Source organism: Eretmochelys imbricata, chromosome 7, assembly GCF_965152235.1.
Source record: "Eretmochelys imbricata isolate rEreImb1 chromosome 7, rEreImb1.hap1, whole genome shotgun sequence".
In the NCBI taxonomy this organism is placed as follows: Eukaryota; Metazoa; Chordata; order Testudines; family Cheloniidae; genus Eretmochelys; species Eretmochelys imbricata.
Window position 1 is genome coordinate 92,836,224 of NC_135578.1, and position 16,941 is coordinate 92,853,164.

Here is a 16,941-nt window from a genome sequence, read left to right on the forward strand (position 1 = left end):
TCCTTTCTTGTGATCAGATGGAAATTGCTCTTCTCTTGGGAAGAGCCCCTCTGTTCCCCTGGCCTGATGGGAACACCACCCCCATTGTATAGTATGTCTACCTCATTTACCTCCTCACAGACTTACCTGCATAACTTCAGATACATGTCTCCTGGGCTGGGGAGGAGCCTGCTTCGGGTTCATCTACTTTTCTAGGGTGCAAAAAGTGCAAGTTGAGCTTTAATGTACTCAAGCTTTTGGCTATCTGCTTTGTTCTTCTGACCTGGGAGCCAGTGTTTCTCAACACATCTTCTGGTTCAGTAAAACACATCTAGGGCCAAAGAATATAGGCCATAGTTACAGGAAGCAGGACTCTGTCCTGAGAAGCAGTGACTCTGAAAAAGGTTAGGGAGTAGTGATGGATAATCATTTGAACACGAGCTCCCTGTGCAATGCTGTGGCCAAAAGGGCTAGTGTAATCCTTGGATGTATAGATAGGGGAATTTTGAGTAGCAGCTGAGAGGTTATTTTACTTCTGTCTTTGGCACTGGTGCAACCGCTGCTGGAATGCTGTGTCCAGTTCTGGTGCCCATAGTTCAAGAAGGATATTGATAAATTGGAGATGCTTCAGAGAAAAGCCATGAGCATGATTAAAGGATTAAAAAACATGGTTTATAGTGATAGACTCAGGGCTCTCAATCTATTTAGCTTAATGAGGAGGTTAAGGAGTGACTTGATTACATATATAAGTAATCAGCATGGGGAACAAATATTTAATAATGGGCTCTTCAGTCTAGCAGAAAAAGCTGAGCCAATGGCTGGAAGTTGAAGCTAGACAAATTCAGACTTGAAATAAACTACATTTTTAACCATGAAGTCAATTAATCATTGGAACAGCTTACCAAGGGTTGTGGTGGATTCTCCATCATTGGCCATTTTTTAAGTCAAGAGTTGATTGTTTTTCTAAAAGATATATACTCTAGGAATAATTTGGGGAAGTTCTCTGGCCTGTTATGCAGGAGGTCAGACTTAAAGATGACAGTGATCTTAAGTTCCCTCTAAGCTGCGCAGCCGCCCGGCACCCTATCAAGGGCCATGCAGGCACTCAAGGCTGAGGCGGGGAGAGATGCTCTCCCTCAGCCCCAGAGCTGCTGTGGTGAGAGAAGGCTGGGGGGAGTCCTCTCTCCTCGCCGTGGCCCTGGGGCAGCCTGCACCCCCAGCCAGAGTTCTCACCTCCCCATATCTCAATCTTCTGCCCGAGCCCTGAGCCCTCTCCCACATTCCAAACCCCTTGGGCCCATCCCTGCTCCACATCACCTCCATCTTGGTGCACATAACAAAATTAATTCTGCGCATGCATGGGAAAAATTAGAGGGAACATTGCAGTGGTCTCTTATGGCCTTGGAATCTATTAATCCATATGGGACAGCAGCAGTGGTGGTGAAACATTTTTGGTAGTGGGGGCGCTGAAAGCCAGCCCCCTTACCCTTGTCCATGCCCCCCCCACCCGCAGAGCTGAGTGTGGGAGCAGTGCTGTGTCTCCAGGAGCGGGGGACCCAGACAGGGATAAGGGGGCGGAGGCTGTGGCCACAGTTGGGGGTGATCATGGGGCCAGGAGCAGAGCCACGGGCAGGGGCTGGCAGCCAGGACCCCACATGCAGGGCCAGGAGCAGAGCCTAAGGAATGGAGGCCTGGGAGCGTGGACAGGCGTGGGGCCCAAGGGGTGGAAGTCTGAGAGCAAGGGGTGTGTGTGTGTGTGCAGGGTTGCCTCGCATAAAACTTGGGGGTGCTGCAACACTCCCTGCATCTCTACTTCCCACGCCTGTGGAAGATAGTTCAACTGCAAGCTCTCCAGATCTAGAGAGGAGAGTCTGGATGCCTTTCTTTATGCATCAGGCTTTTGCTCCATTTTGTTGTAATAATCGTTCTTGAAACTAGATTTAATTGATCACTATCAGTTAATGTTGACCAAGCCCATCATGTCCTTTTTTTTTTTTTTTTTGGGTCCATTTCAGTTTAAGTATTTTGAAATGCTAAAATGTTTTCAATCCCAAGTATGGATAAGCTAATTGAAACTTTATATAAAACTTTGAAACAGCCTAATATTATCATTCTAACTGGCTTAATTTGCTTGATTAGCATTGTTCAACTTAGTTATGTAGTAAATATTTTTTAATATGAGACTGTAAATCTGTACAGATATAGCAATGCTCTTTGTATGGTAAGTTGGAAAAGTTTTCAGTGAGCAGTATCTTTTGAAAGCCTAGTTCAGGGGTGGGCAAACTTCTTGGCCTGAAGGCCACATCAGGGTGTGAAACTGTATGGAGGGCTGGGTAGGGAAGGCTATGCCTCCCCAAACAGCCTGGCCCACGCTCCCTATCAACCCCCTCCCACTTCCCACCCCCTGACTGCCCCCACAGAACCCCCGAGCCATCCAACCCCCCCCTGCTCCTTGTCCCCTGATTGCCCCCTCCTGCGAACCCCCCGCCCCAAACCGCCCCCTCCTCGGGACCTCACCCCCTATCCAATCTCCCTTTCCCCCTTATTGCCCCCCTACCGCCTATCCAACCCCCCGAACCTCTGCCCCATCCAACTGCTCTCTGTCCCCTGACTGCCTCCCAGGACCCCCTTCCCCTTATCCAGCGCCTCCCCTTACCATGCCACGCAGAGCAGCAGGAGCTCGCAGCCCTCCCACCCGGACTGAGCCAGCTGCGCTACCTGTGTGGCAGTGGGGGAGGGGAGCTCAAGGGCCGGGCAGGACAGTTCCGCGGATGTGGCCTGTAGTCTGTAGTTTGCCCACCTCTGGTCTAGTTGGTGTGCTATTTGAAGACCACTTATATTTTATTTTAATGTAAGTCTTCTGTAATTTTTTTGCGTGGTGCTATTTATATCATTACCACCCATAACTCTGCACTGACATACTGAGAGTTTGATGTAAATTTTTTTATGTCCTTTTACAGTTTTATTAAAACTGAGTGGAATCCTGTTTCAACAGTTGAAGTTGATAAATAAAGATAGCAGCGAGAGTGGGTCTATTAAAGCTTTACATAGTCTGAAAGATAGAATGCTACCTAACTGCTAAGCGCTTGTCAATAGGCTTGCCTTTCAATTTCAGTCTCTCTCACATATCTATTAGATAAGTTTTACCATTACTGTAAATCCAATATCTTTTTCTCTGGAATAGGCATTATACAAAGTAATTTTTTTTAAAAAACTCATATAGGAAAATCTATTCCTGAACAGTTCTATTTTAAAAAAAATTAGTTCTTGTATCACATTCTTGTGGTGACTGTATCTTTGAAAGTGCTGTGAAGTGTGGAATTAGCCTTAACTTTTTGTTAAACAAAGACCCTAAAAGAAGTGTGAACTCATTAGACAATTCTCTACCCTATATGAATTAGTGTAGAGCCCTATCTGTTGATTTTAATAAGAGCATCGGGTATAGTGAGTTTGCCAGTATCCGCTGTGCCCAAGAAAAGAAGTCTAATTGAGGACTGATGATATAAAAATCAGAGGTATTTAGTTCAAAATGACAGGAGTGAACCTAGAGAAAAGTGTGTTAAGGGCTCAGTGTGTTACATAGCAAGCTTTTTGGATTGTGTAGAGCTGTGCTATTGCGTCAGTTACAACAGGGGGTGAAAGAGACTTGATCTGCTATAATCTTATCTGGGAGTTACCCTAGGGTAAAGCTCATGACCACTTCTGACCCAGCCTTATGGCTACATCTAAAGATGCAGTCTGTCAGATGGAATCGCTCTCTGGCTTCAGAGTTAGCTTTCCCACACAGTTAGGAACTACCCTTCCCCTGAAGTTTAATCATAAGATTACCATAGTATAGTGATTATAAAAAGATAAACCTTACCGTAAAAGTCTATCTTCTAAAAGTTTAAATTTTGAGGTAATAACTGTGGGAGTGCTAGACCACATAGTTCTGAAAATCCATCGTCACTCAGATAATTTAGCCACTAAAATACTATTTTGTATTAATTTAGTATTATAGGTAAAACTACTGACAGCTTTTCTTGGACTCAAGCTAGAACAAACTTTATGGCAGGGGTGGCTAACCTGAGTGTGAGAAGGAGCCATAATTTACCAGTGTACCAAAGAGCCACAGTAATACATCAGCAGCCACCCCATCAGCTCTTCCCCGACCCCGCTCCCAGCGCCTCCCACACACGGGCAGCCCCGCTGATCAGCACCTCCCCCTCCCTCCCCGCACCTCCCAGTCAGCTGCTCCGTGGCATGCAGGAGGCTCTGGATAGAGGGGAGAGGAGCGAGGGCACTGCAGGCTCCAGGGAGGGGATGGGGGTGGGAAGGGGTGGAGTGGGGGCAGGGCCTGTGGCAGAGCCAGGGGTTAGGCAGTGGGCACCCCCTGGCACATTGGAAAGTTGGTGTCTGTAGCTCCAGCCCCGGAGTTGGTGCCTGTACAAGGAGCCGCATATTAACTTCTGAAGAGCCGCATGTGGCTCCGGAGCCACAGGTTGGCCACCCCTGCTTTATGGGAACAAGATGCATGTCACAGTTTTCAATGAAAATTGGTGAATTAGACAGCTGTTTTAGCAGCATAATGACTGTCCGTTTCCAATATTATGGATCTAAGTTTGGATTTTAATATTGAATTAATCTTTAAATTCTGATAATGAGATCTAACACAATTTCATAACTCTTCCAAGAACTTGCAGACATTTATAGGTTCTACTCTCTGGCACCACTGAAGACCAAACATTTGTTTATTTTGTAAAATTTCTCTTAAACTGTGGTATTAAGACTTCCTCTTCTTATTCATGGAGAAAGAGGGGTGGATGGGACTTTGGCAGGGTCCCTATCACTTCAGAGGCTTTCTTTTGTTACAACTACTCTCCTATCTTTCTGCTGCTAAGAGTGAATGGGCCAGCAACAATGGGTCAGGTAAACTTCTATCTTGTGGAATAAAAGGGAAAATAGCATCTTGTTCAGATTCTGTCTGCTGATGTTCACCTGCCTGCTTATATTTTAACATATATTTCACTTTTATTTAGGTGGACATGTGATGTGGAATTTTTGGAGATGAAATAGTTTGGAATTTTCACCCCTCTCTTATTATGGATTTGTCAGAATTCTGACAATCTCCCTGAAGATAATTGCCCTTTTTCTCTCCCCCAAATATTAGTAAACATTCTTACATCCATCCCTTGCCACTGTTGGCGCACAGGGCGGAAACGTATCTTTCATTCCTCAGCCGTTACCTGCTGCAGCTTCCATTTGCTCTATGTGTTGAGATTGACTGTGCTGCCCTCGCTGCTAAAGGTGATCCTTAAGGCTTCTTTTGGGCACCTGCATTTCCTGACACCAGTTGGTGTTCACTTGATAGCTTTATATGGGAGTCTCTGTATTGGCATCTGGAATATATGCCCTAAATATGTCCAGTGCTTTTCTTTCTTCAAATTCTGATGGAAACGAGCTGCTGGTTAGTGATTTTCTTGAATCTCTTCTTTGGTAATGAAGTTTTTCTAAACAATGCCCAGAATTTTTCGTAGGCGCTTATTTTCTAAGGCTTCCTTTTTTCCTAATGATTTGGTAGATCTCCAGCTCTCGCAGCTGTATGGTAACACTGAAATTACGTTTGAATTGAAAATTCTCACTTTTATTCCGGCTATACGTCTTTGGTTTCCATATTCTGATTAGTAAATATTCTGGATGTCTTTCCTTTTCTTGGTGTCACTGCCTTCATTTTCAATTGGCCAATATGGTGCTGCCCAGATCAGTGAATGGCTCAAATTTATTGGTGTGTTTTTTTGTTTTTTTTGGCCTTCTAAGGTGACGTTACTGCTTGATGTGTGGGTTTCAAGGATGTTTGTTTTAGCATAACTAATTTTGAGCCCCGCTCGGCATATGCCTTTTTTTTTTTGGGGGGCCAGGTTGTCACTTTGGGGGCTGGGGGTATTGTTCAGTAGCACAATATCGTCTTCAAAGTCTAAGTCTTCTAGGCATTTTCCATCTGTCCATCCTATGCCAATATTTGTGTAGTTAATGCACTTCATTATGCAGTCTGTGCCAATGTCAAACAGTGGAGATAAAATGCAGCCCTATTTTATGCCAGTGTCCGCGTTGAACCATTATGTTGTCCAGTAGTTCACTTCTACAAATCACCTCATATCTCTGTACACGGCCCTGATGATGTTGACTGTTTTAGGGCTGAAGAATATTCCTCAATACTATGTCAGAGCAGGTTGTCAAAATGCCTTTTGAAAATTAATGAAATTGATAATGAGGACAGGTTGCTATTCTATACGTTCTTTTATAATGGTCCTTAGTGTGAATATCTGATCTATACAATCTCTTGTACCTGAATCCAGTCTGTTCTTCTCCAAGCTTTGCCGCCTCCTGCTCCTTTCATCTTGTTTAGCATCACACATCAGAAGGCTTTTCCTGACCAGAGAAAGTAGTATAACTCCTCTAGTTTTTCTTAAGATCACCCTTTTGGAGTATTTTGACAATGGTTCCATGTTTCTGGCCAGGAGGGGTCTTTTTCCTCAAACTTCACTAAACTGCTCTTCCATTTTTAAAGTGTTTGCTTACTGCCAGCATCAAACTTTCTAGGGCTCTGGCTTCCAGAGACTGGCTTTCACTAGGAACTTTCATGCATCGTGAGGAGTTGGCAGTGTTCTCTACTCAGCAGGCATTTGTACCGGAATGGTAGCTTCGTTCAATTTCTGTAACCAGTGAGGGTTTTTTTTTTTATGAGGCTAGATGGCTAGCTTTGCACTCAACCTTCCCCACTTAATTCAGGCTTGGTACAGGCAGCCCCATCAAAGTCCAGCAGGCATGGCTATTAAAAGATAAGTGTAATTTTTTTTTTAAAACAATGAGCTTTTGATTCTGCACCAGATTCAGTAGAGGAAAGAAAATAAACTCCTTTTTGTCCTTCAAAGTGGCTAGTACATCAAGTATTTAATAAAAATTCTATCACCTGTAATAGTATTTTACCTACTCAAAAGTTTGCACGAATGTTAATTAAAAGCTAACATTAAAGCTTGTTGTCCAGCCCCCCATGACCACCAACATCTGACCAAGGGAAATTTTGCTGTCCACTAGACAAGCTACTGTGCTGCACTTCAAATTTCTGGGTGCATTTGGCTTGCTGCAGTTCTCCATGTAGTTGCTGTTAAATAAGTTATAACCCAGTCTGAACTTGGAGGAAAGAAACTGTACATAAAGACTTTTCTAAGGCACAAATCACTGTTGTATCTAAACACCTCAAGCATTAATAAATTTGTCCCTGAAATAGTACTTTGTGGGGGGAAGTAGATGAGGAACCGAAAGCAAGAAGAAATTAAATAGCGTGTGCTGGTTGCAGAAGAAGTCTGCGGCGATAGGAACAGAAACTGAGTTCCAGTGAAGTGCCTTTTCATGAAGACTATAATATACAGCAGGAGAAAAAAAATCTATCTTTTGTTAAGAGCCCTCAGAGTTCGCCGTTCTATCAATTTGTGCAAGCTCTATATGCCCTTTAAGGCTAACCCAAGCTAAGCAGCTTGGGGTTCCCTTACTTAAGATTAGAAATATTGACTTCTCCAAATTCCAAGTAGCATAGTTATACAGTTGCTTTTGGTCAGACATTTGTATTCCCTTCCCCTAGAGCAGCGATTCTCAAGCAGGGATCCGTGTACCCCGGGGGGGGGCGTCAAGCCCTTTCGGGGGGATGTGGGACCCTGTGGCTGGAACCCAGAGCCTGAGTCTCAGTGCCGCCCGAGCCTTGGTGCCCTCCCTGCTGTAGGGCTGAAGGCCCGAGTGCTGGTTGCTCCCCATTCCTGCAGTGGCAGAGCGGTCCTGAGGGCAGCTCCTCACACCACTTCCTCCTCTCTCTGCCCCCGAGTCCCCGCCCTTTTGCCAGGTCAGAGGCGGGAAGCTGGAATCAGGCAGTGTGGGCAGCTGTTGCTCCAGCTGGTGCCATGGAGCAGGCAGCCACGTCGTTCCATTTCCTGCTGCTGGTGCCTGGGTTGTGGCTGCTCCTCAGCTCAAGCAGCTGGTAAGAGCTGCCTAGGCAGGGGGACCCAGCTCTGTGCCCAGAAGAGCCATTGGGGAGCAGTTACCACAGGCGAGCCCTTCTAATGCACAGTCCCTAACTACTCCCTCCCTGCACCTGAGCTACTCCCCTTCCCGCACACAGCCCCGAGCTACCCCACTACCTGCACCCTGAGCTACCTCCCTGCACACAGCCCCTAGTGACTCCCTATCTCCACCCTGAGATTCTTGAGCTACCTCCCTGCCTGTACACAGCCCCTAGTGACTCCCTATCTCCACCCTGAGATTCTTTTCTCTTTTACACACACACACACACACACACACACACATATATATATATATATATATATATATATATATATGCAGAGCTGACCCAAGCCCTGCTGGCCCTTACCTCCCCAAAATAGAAGTCAAAGTATGCTTATGCCCGAGGGCCCAACCCCGGCCCGAAGCCCCGAGTCTTCCCTCCTCCCTTGCTGAGCCCTGGAGTCTTTATAGCATGTTGAGGTGGGCCTCAGAAAGAAAAAGGTTGAAACCCCTGCCCTAGAGTTCAAACTGATGGTACAAATGTCCACGCCTGTCTCCTCTTCGGGCGGGGAAGGTGGGGGGAGTAGCAATCAACAAAGTTTTTTTGTCCTTTGTTTCACAATGACTCATTTGGTTTCAGTGGGCCTTCTTGTATGCAGGACCAGCACTTTCCTCTGGTGTGGCCATATTAGTCCATATTTTTGCATTCTCTTCTCTTCTCTCCTCGCCCCCCTGTGATAGACTTCTAGATCCTACATAGGTTTCAAACATCCGTAGGGCCTTTCTGCAATCATTCTTCAAATCGGCCTCAATTCCCCTTCCTCCTGGGATTAGGATGACTGCTTGCTAATCACCAAGAGTGGAATCTGTGTGGATGGTCACTTGAAGAACAAATAACTTACTGTATGGTAAGTAACTGTAGTTCTTAAAGATGTGTTGTCCACATGGATTCCACGTCCGTCCCTCCCTCCGGCCCCGCTGGTAGGAGTCCTCGTATTGAGTGAGGGAAGTGAGCTTAGGTGGTAGCTGCCATGTTCTTTTTAACCTCCCTCCCCTGCTAACTGAAGCAAGAGGGTGAGCAAGGTGCAGTTGTGGCCCAGTGGACACAGCTTTTCAAAAGAATCCCATGTTCGTATAATTTGCGCCAACAGTGAAATCAGTGTGGACCACCCATCTTGAAGTCACTATTGAGCAAGTAACTATTACTTACTTTTTACTGTCCTGCCAAGTATCAGTTGGTGTTTTGAATAATAAAGGATTTTGCAGACAAACTTTTAAACTGGTACCATTGCTGGATATAAGATGTTGATTCTGCCTGGACCTGTATAATTCTAGATCAAGCCCTGCAGTTCAGACCTGAAGCTTGCAATATGTTTACTAGCAGTTTAGTTGCTTAGGCACAGGAACATCAACTCTTAAAGTCCTGACAATTGTAGTGCATAGTGTAAATGGAGAAAATGGTCACTGATATCCACAGTTTCTAGAAATGTTATAAACTAGTAGGTTTCATGCATGCTCAATGCAATTCCTTGGATCTCAGGATAAAATATTTTATTTTTCCAGAAACATGAAGGTTCTTATGCAGGAATCTTCATCTCTTCTCAGGTCTGAACTATCAGTGAAGCTGGTGTATGACTTCTATCAGGACCCTAAATGTAAAGGAATTCAAGCAGTTCTGATGCTCCCTTTCTTTTTCAACCTGCTAGACCTTCATGTCTACTATTGTGGTCAGATGGGGCCTTACCACTGTCCTTTCTACCGGATTGTTTCACTAATGCTTTAGCTAAGGCCTTCTGAACTAGGACACAAGATGGTGCAACCTTATGCCTCTCAGAGAAGCAATCTAGCTTCCTTAACCAAGGATATTTGATACCTGTTCCCCATCTCCTGTGATGTCATCCCCTCCCTCCCAAAAAAAAAAAAAAAAAAAAAAAGCTCTTGGCTTACATTCTGAAGCCTGAAGGTGGTGGCTTCTTTGATAATGAACATAAGCAAGGCCTGGGGTGCCCCACGACAAGTATGACCTAAATTTAAAGTTATCAGACTAATGGGGGGGCACACACATTCAAGAAAATTGTGTGCTTGGGACTTTTAACTATAACTGTTGTTAGTACTCTTATTATTGTTAATATTTTTTGGCTTTAGTTGACCACTTTAGGAGTAGGAAAACTATCAATGTTTTTTTCCAATCATATCTTTCCTGTATCTTAAGAGTTTGGAAACAATGTCTTCGTAAAACTAGAACATTTCATATAATTTAATTGGTATCTCTGTCTTTTAATCACACAAATCAAAGCTAAGAACTTAATTGTTGTCTGAGATGCGGGATGATTTAATCTATTTTCTTTTTGTTGAGTAACTACTATTTTTATCATGCAACTCAGACCAACTATGGATACTCTTCGAGTGAATCCATTAAACATAGTTATTCCCTGGATTCCAGTGTGTCATTTAAAAACTTCATAGAATATCAGAGTTGGAAGGGACCTGTGGAGGTCATCTAGTCCAACCCCCTGCCCAGAGCAGGACCAATCCCCAACTAAATCATCCCAGCCAGGGCTTTGTCAAGCCTGACCTTAAAAACTTCTAAGGAAGGGGATTCCACCACGTCCCTAGGTAACGCATTCCAGTGTTTCACCACCCTCCTAGTGAAAAAGTTTTTCCTAATATCCAACCTAGATCTCCCCCACTGCAACTTGAGACCATTACTCCTTGTCCTGTCATCTGCTATCACTGAGAATAGTCTAGCTCCATCCTCTTTGGATCCACCTTTCAGGTAGTTAAAAGCAACTATCCAATCCCCCCTCATTCTTCTCTTCTGCAGACTAAACAATCCCAGTTCCCTCAGCCTCTCCTCATAAGTCATGTGTTCCAGTCCCCTAATAATTTTTGTTGCCCTTCGCTGGACTCTCTCCAATTTCTCCACATCCTTCTTGTAGTGTGGGGCCCAAAACTGGACACAGTACTCCAGATGAGGCCTCACCAATGTCGAATAGAGGGGAACGATCATGTCTCTCAATCTGCTGGCAATGCCCCTACTTATACATCCCAAAATGCCATTGGCCTTCATGGCAACAACGGCACACTGTTGACTCATATCCAACTTCTCATCCACTGTCACCCCTAGGTCCTTCTCTGCAGAACTGCTACCTAGCCATTCGGTCCCTAGTCTGTAGCGGTGCACTGGATTCTTCCGTCCTAAGTGCAGGACTCTGCACTTGTCCTTGTTGAACCTCATCAGATTTCTTTTGGCCCAATCCTCCAATTTGTCTAGGTCCCTCTGTATCCTATCCCTACCCTCCAGCGTATCTACCACTCCTCCCAGTTTAGTGTCCTCTGCAAACTTGCTGAGGGTGCAATCCACACCATCCTCCAGATCATTAATGGAGATATTGAACAAAACTGGCCCCAGGACCGACCCTTGGGGAACTCCGCTAGATACCGGCTGCCAGTTAGACATGGAGCCATTGATCACTACCCGTTGAGCCCGACAATCTAGCCAACTTTCTACCCACTTTGTAGTGCATCCATCCAGCCCATACTTCTTTAACTTGCTGACAAGAATACTGTGGGAGACCGTGTCAAAAGTTTTGCTAAAGTCAAAGAATAACACGTCCACTGCTTTCCCCTCATCCACAGAGCCAGCTATCTCGTCATAGAAGGCAATTAGATTAGTCAGGCATGACTTTCCCTTGGTGAATCCATGCTGACTGTTCCTGATCACTTTCCTCTCGTCTAAGTGCTTCAAAACTTCTTGAACTGCTAACTGAAAGTGAGTAATTGGAATGCTTCAGGAACTGGAAAAAGGCCATTTGGCCAACCAATATGCCTGCTACAGTATCTAAGCTATTGGAGTCCTACTGGGCTTCTTTTTTCACGTAGCCATTTATTTGCTTCCTTCTTCAGAAACAGAATTGCATCCTTTCTCTAGGATATGGGTCTTCGAGACCTCAGACCATTTGTTTCAAACAGAGGAGAGTACCTATTACTGTTGCTCCATTGACATTTTGGGTTAGTTTTATACATTTTTAAAAGTCCAGACTTCTGGCAGTTGACAACTTATTTCTATAAGTTTAAAGACAATGTAATAACGGAGATCTGTATCCAGGAATTTGTAGCCGAGACTGTGAACATAGAACTTTATCTCAAACTATTTTATTTTTTTAAAACCCATCTAACTGGGCTATTATAAAATATCATTCTGTGAAGTGTGCGTAGGGCATTCTTTAAGGTAGCTGGAGTTCTAGATGAAGGAATTGAAGAATCAAGCCTATTATATTTCATCTACAAGTACTGGTCTCTATGTGCATTCCATGTGGGTACGCATGTGATCCATGTGCCCATAGCTGGAGAATTTTGAAACCTGTGTCTGTTGGTCTGCACCCCTTGCTCTCCTTGAGCCTCCAACTGAGAAAATAAAGGGTGGAGCAGACGGACTCTCTTGTTCCTTCTCACCACTGTATGGCTCAGGTTGGAACCTCCAGCTCCAAGAACTTTGTCATCTTTATATGTTTGTTTGTAAATACATATTTGTGAAAAGTTTTTACCAGATAAAACTCTAAAATTCTAGTTTTGCTTTTTATAGTCCACTACCCCACTGTAGGTACTAGATATGCTCAGGACTTCAGACTTCAAGATTTTGAGCTTCTTGCCTGCACTACTTCTCAGTCAGCACTGACCATCAATGCTTCCTGCACTGCCTTGGGGAAGCCTGCATTGTGGCAAGGTGCAGTATGTGCTGCTTGTTCCCCAGTTGTACCCATAAAAGGTAAAAACTTCTCCTTGAGCACCTGATGGGATCCCCTCCAACACGAGGCTTGACTCATCAAGGAGTACCCCTCCTACCATGAGGTCTGACTACAGATCCCTCACTGGTGTCTTGTTGGGAAGGCTGGGAGCATTCTCATAAACATGAGAATAAATTCTCTTCCAAATCCACATAGAAAAAGTCGGCTACAACCCTGCCTAGACTGAAAGTCTTCAAGCTCAGTCCAAGAGAACTTAGAACATCTCAGGGACATGACAAGAGAGCCTACAAATCCAGGGCTTCGTTGGTACTGGATTGCGATCTGTCGACAACAGTGCCTCTGGTACCATCCAACCAAACTCTGGGATCTGACTGTACCAGTTAGAAGCAACCACTGAGTCTCAGCTACTGACTGTACCAACTTCATCTTGCACAACTTTGGCACAGACTGTAATTACTGTGGCTCCATCAGTTTGAGCAGACAGGATCCCTTATGCTGTGGGGAGAGCTGAATCTTATCCACCTGAGGACATTTTTGCTTTTACAAATTCTCAGTCTCCTCAATCAGGTCCTTCTCTCATGAAGGAGGTCCTGATTCCACCGGGAGATTGCAACTGATGGGAGGAGTCCCATTCCATTCTCTGCTTTTGATTTTTCTCTAGCAGGACTGTTGGTACTATCATCTGCTTTTTCTTCCTTAGGAGATCCATAATCATCTGATGAACTGATGTTTCGTTCTCTGAAGCGTACCTTTCTGGATAAGGGACCGGAACCAGTTTGGGACCAACTTGTACCTCAACATCCATCTTGCAGTGTTTGTTACCCCATGCTATGGGGACACTGCAACTTGCGTTTGACCCATCTTATTGGCCAGACTGGGGACCTTCGGACCTGTACCATCCCATCAGCTTGGTTCAGCCTTCTAGGGAGTCTAAACAACCTCCCCTCCCGAACAAGAGGTCAACTAGAGCTTCCTCCTGAACCCATTGAAGATGATTATGTGCCAGATCCGCCAGATCCAGCAGTTCCTCTGATATTGACAAGATTGTCCTCTTCTCTAGACGAAGCAGTGACTCTAATGTCTCCATATCCCCCAGTGACAATAAGAAGTTCCAGGATCTGTTATGTCAAATTGCAGGGGAGTTACAGATTTCTCTTGAGGAAGTTCAGGATCCTCAATGTAAGCGATCAGACCTCCTTCAGTCTTCCAGAAGAAGAGCACTTCCTATTAATGAAGTCATCATGGAGCCAACAAGAACAGTCTAGCATACCTCAGCCACTGGCACTGTCTCCCATCCATAAAAGGGCAGAATAATGTTTTGTCCCAGCCAAAGGGTAGAATTTTTCTTTTCTCATCCTTCTCTTAATTTTTAGGTGGTTAGGCTGCCACAGAGAGATCAAGATAGCAACACATTAGATCTACTCCAGTTGACAAAGAAGGCAAGCAACTCTATTAGGAAGGAGTTGTTTGTTTGTTTGTTTGTTTGTTTTTTTTATGCCAGTCTTCAGTTCAGGATAGCCAACTACCAAGCACTGATGGCTAAGTATGATTACCTAAACTATTCCCAATTTTCAGACTTCATAGACCTGCTTCCCCATCAGGACAGAGCTCAATTTCAGGCTCTCATAGGAAAAAGACAAGATGGTTGGCAGGACCACTCTTCAATCAGCAGTGGATACATCTTTGAGAGCAGTGGCTATTGTCATTGTAATACACTCTGAATCATGGCTTCATGTTTTGGGTTTTCCCAGGGAGGTCCAGAGGTCTGTGGACAGGTTCCAGGCAATGAATGACCTCCATAGACCATCTTCAAGCACCAGAGTTTTTTCTCTGCTGCATCATATAGTTTTATGCAGTTATGTAATGCCATTTGCCAGACTCCATCTTCATTGCCTGCAAGTGTGGCTTCAAACAGTGTACTCTTGAAATCAATACTGTAAGAATGCCATAGTAATTGTTCCTGCCATAGTTATGTAATCTTTTCTATGATGGAAGAATCCACATCAGGTATGCTTGGATGTTCCTTTTCTTTCCCCCTCACTGGAAAAAATTATTACAGATGTGTCTCTTTTAGGTTGGGGAGCTCACATGGACAAGAGCCATACAGCACAGCGCACTTAGGTATTTTGAGAGTCCCCTATGTGCATCAATAGTTAGGAATTGTGGGCAGTCCTAAAGGCTTGCAAGACCTTTCTCCTATTCGTTGAAGATCATCTTACCTTCATAATGTCAGATGGCTATCTTTTGTCTATCTTTTACCACCCCCCTGTGCGGAGAAGCAGTCAGACTATGGAATTGATGCGTGACCAATCAAGCCACTGTGTTGACAGTTTGTCTTCCAGGGAACCAGAACATACCAGTGAACTTCCTTAGCAGACACTTTACTGTCGACCACAAGTGGGAGTTACGTGACTCCATGGTGAACAATATTTTTGTTCCATCTTGTACATTATCCAAAGGTTTCAGGTAGCTCCTTGAGGTTGCATGGTAACTTTTTTGTAAGACTTAAGTTGTTATACAGATAACTTTAAAAGTTGTTTTCACTTTTCATAACCTTTTAGAATAAATGTTCTGTATGAATGGAATATATAGGCCAAGTCAATAACCACCTTTATTCCCAGATATAAATACTTAGTAGTGAAAAGGTGTAAACAAAAAGCTCTTACATGTAGTGTAGTGTGTGAAATTCAGGTGGAAACAATTTCTGGAACAGACTGCTGTACTTGATCAGGCAGATACAGCTGCCTAATCAGCAGCTTATCACTTACCATTTTGCTATTTATTTCTAAATAAAACATTTATGATATATTTTTTGTAGGAAATGGATACAGATTCTTTTTGTTTCAGGAAATTCAATGTAAAACATTTCTTTTTTACTTCTGAAAGTGGACAGTGCTGAAATATGTACAGGAATAAACTTAGTTTTTTAAACTTATTCATATGAGTTTGGACAAGATTCTTGGCTCATCTTGAGAACAGGCCTATTTTAACAGTTGGTTCCAATGTACTTAACCTTCTATTCTCCTCTTTAAAAACAAACACTCGCCCCTATATATTCTGTTTTTGTTAAACTGCAGCTTGTGAAAGAAACTGAATTAGAGAGGAGAAGCCAGCATTTATTTTTTGGCATAAAGAGAATGTTTAAGGTGAAAATGTCATTTGGGTTTAAGCTGAATGCTGTCACATAGAAAAATCTTGAATTGTAATCTGTATGTAAGAATGAGTCACGGGGTAACTTGGAAGTCAATTAAGGGTGAGTATCTGAGGTTGCACTGGGGTATCTTAAATGTCTCCCCTCCTGCCCTTAAATATACATTGTCTAATTAGGAAGTCACTTACTTCATTCTCAGTCATAAGGATACAAGTTAAAACATGTACATCCATAACAGATGGAATGATATAAGACCTTGATTACGGTACTCTCTGTGTTGTATAGTTAAATTTGAACAACAAGAGCACATCCTTCTCACTGGTATTCAAAAGGATGTTGGGAAAAGGTGGAAATCAGAAATAAGAGCAACATCATACAAACGACAGCAGCAGCCATTAAGGGGGGAAAAGGAAAATAAAAATGAAGGGAACTAGAAGGCTCATCTTAATTAGTATTTTTTGTAATTCTTCATATGATTGCTCCAATAGAATATTTGTACTGCAATTAACATTGTAGAACACATTACACTTGTTTTTATAATTTCAGTTGCATACGAATACAGATTTATATTTAGAATGTAATCATGGATCTATTGTAACCAGATATATTAATTTTTGAAATGTAACCTTCTCATTAGTTTTCACTTCCTAATAGTCATGAAATAGCAGTATCTCCTTTGATGTAAATCATTTTAAAGCTGGAATGTATTAGTTCCTCGTTGATTCATTTTGAAAACATGTCCCATAGTTATAAGGAAGTTTGAAATTTGGAGTTTTTAATGTTTTCTTTTAATAACATTACTTAGGAATATGAAGCACGAACAGGAAGAACATGTAAACCTCCACCCCAGGCAACAAGACGTAAAAATTTTGTATTTGAACCACTTTCAACTACTGCTCTTATTTTGGAAGATCGACCGTCGTAAGTATAGTAGTGAATTCTGCCATGAAGTAGATAATAATGTGATATACATACATGCCCTCCTGCCTACCAACCTAGCAAAAATTAAATAATTTAGATGTCCTGTTTACA

The 16,941-nt window shown here is 43.4% G+C and overlaps 1 protein-coding gene across 1 annotated transcript in view; it reads left to right on the plus strand.

Annotated features, from left to right (window-relative positions):
- TBC1D12 (TBC1 domain family member 12) overlaps nt 1-16,941 on the plus strand; it is an 84,282-nt gene that overhangs the window by 43,037 nt on the left and 24,304 nt on the right. Inside the window, exon 4 of the mRNA XM_077821629.1 lies at nt 16,715-16,830. Within this exon, the coding sequence (XP_077677755.1) occupies nt 16,715-16,830 (116 nt within the window). The remainder of the gene's footprint in view (nt 1-16,714; nt 16,831-16,941) is intronic.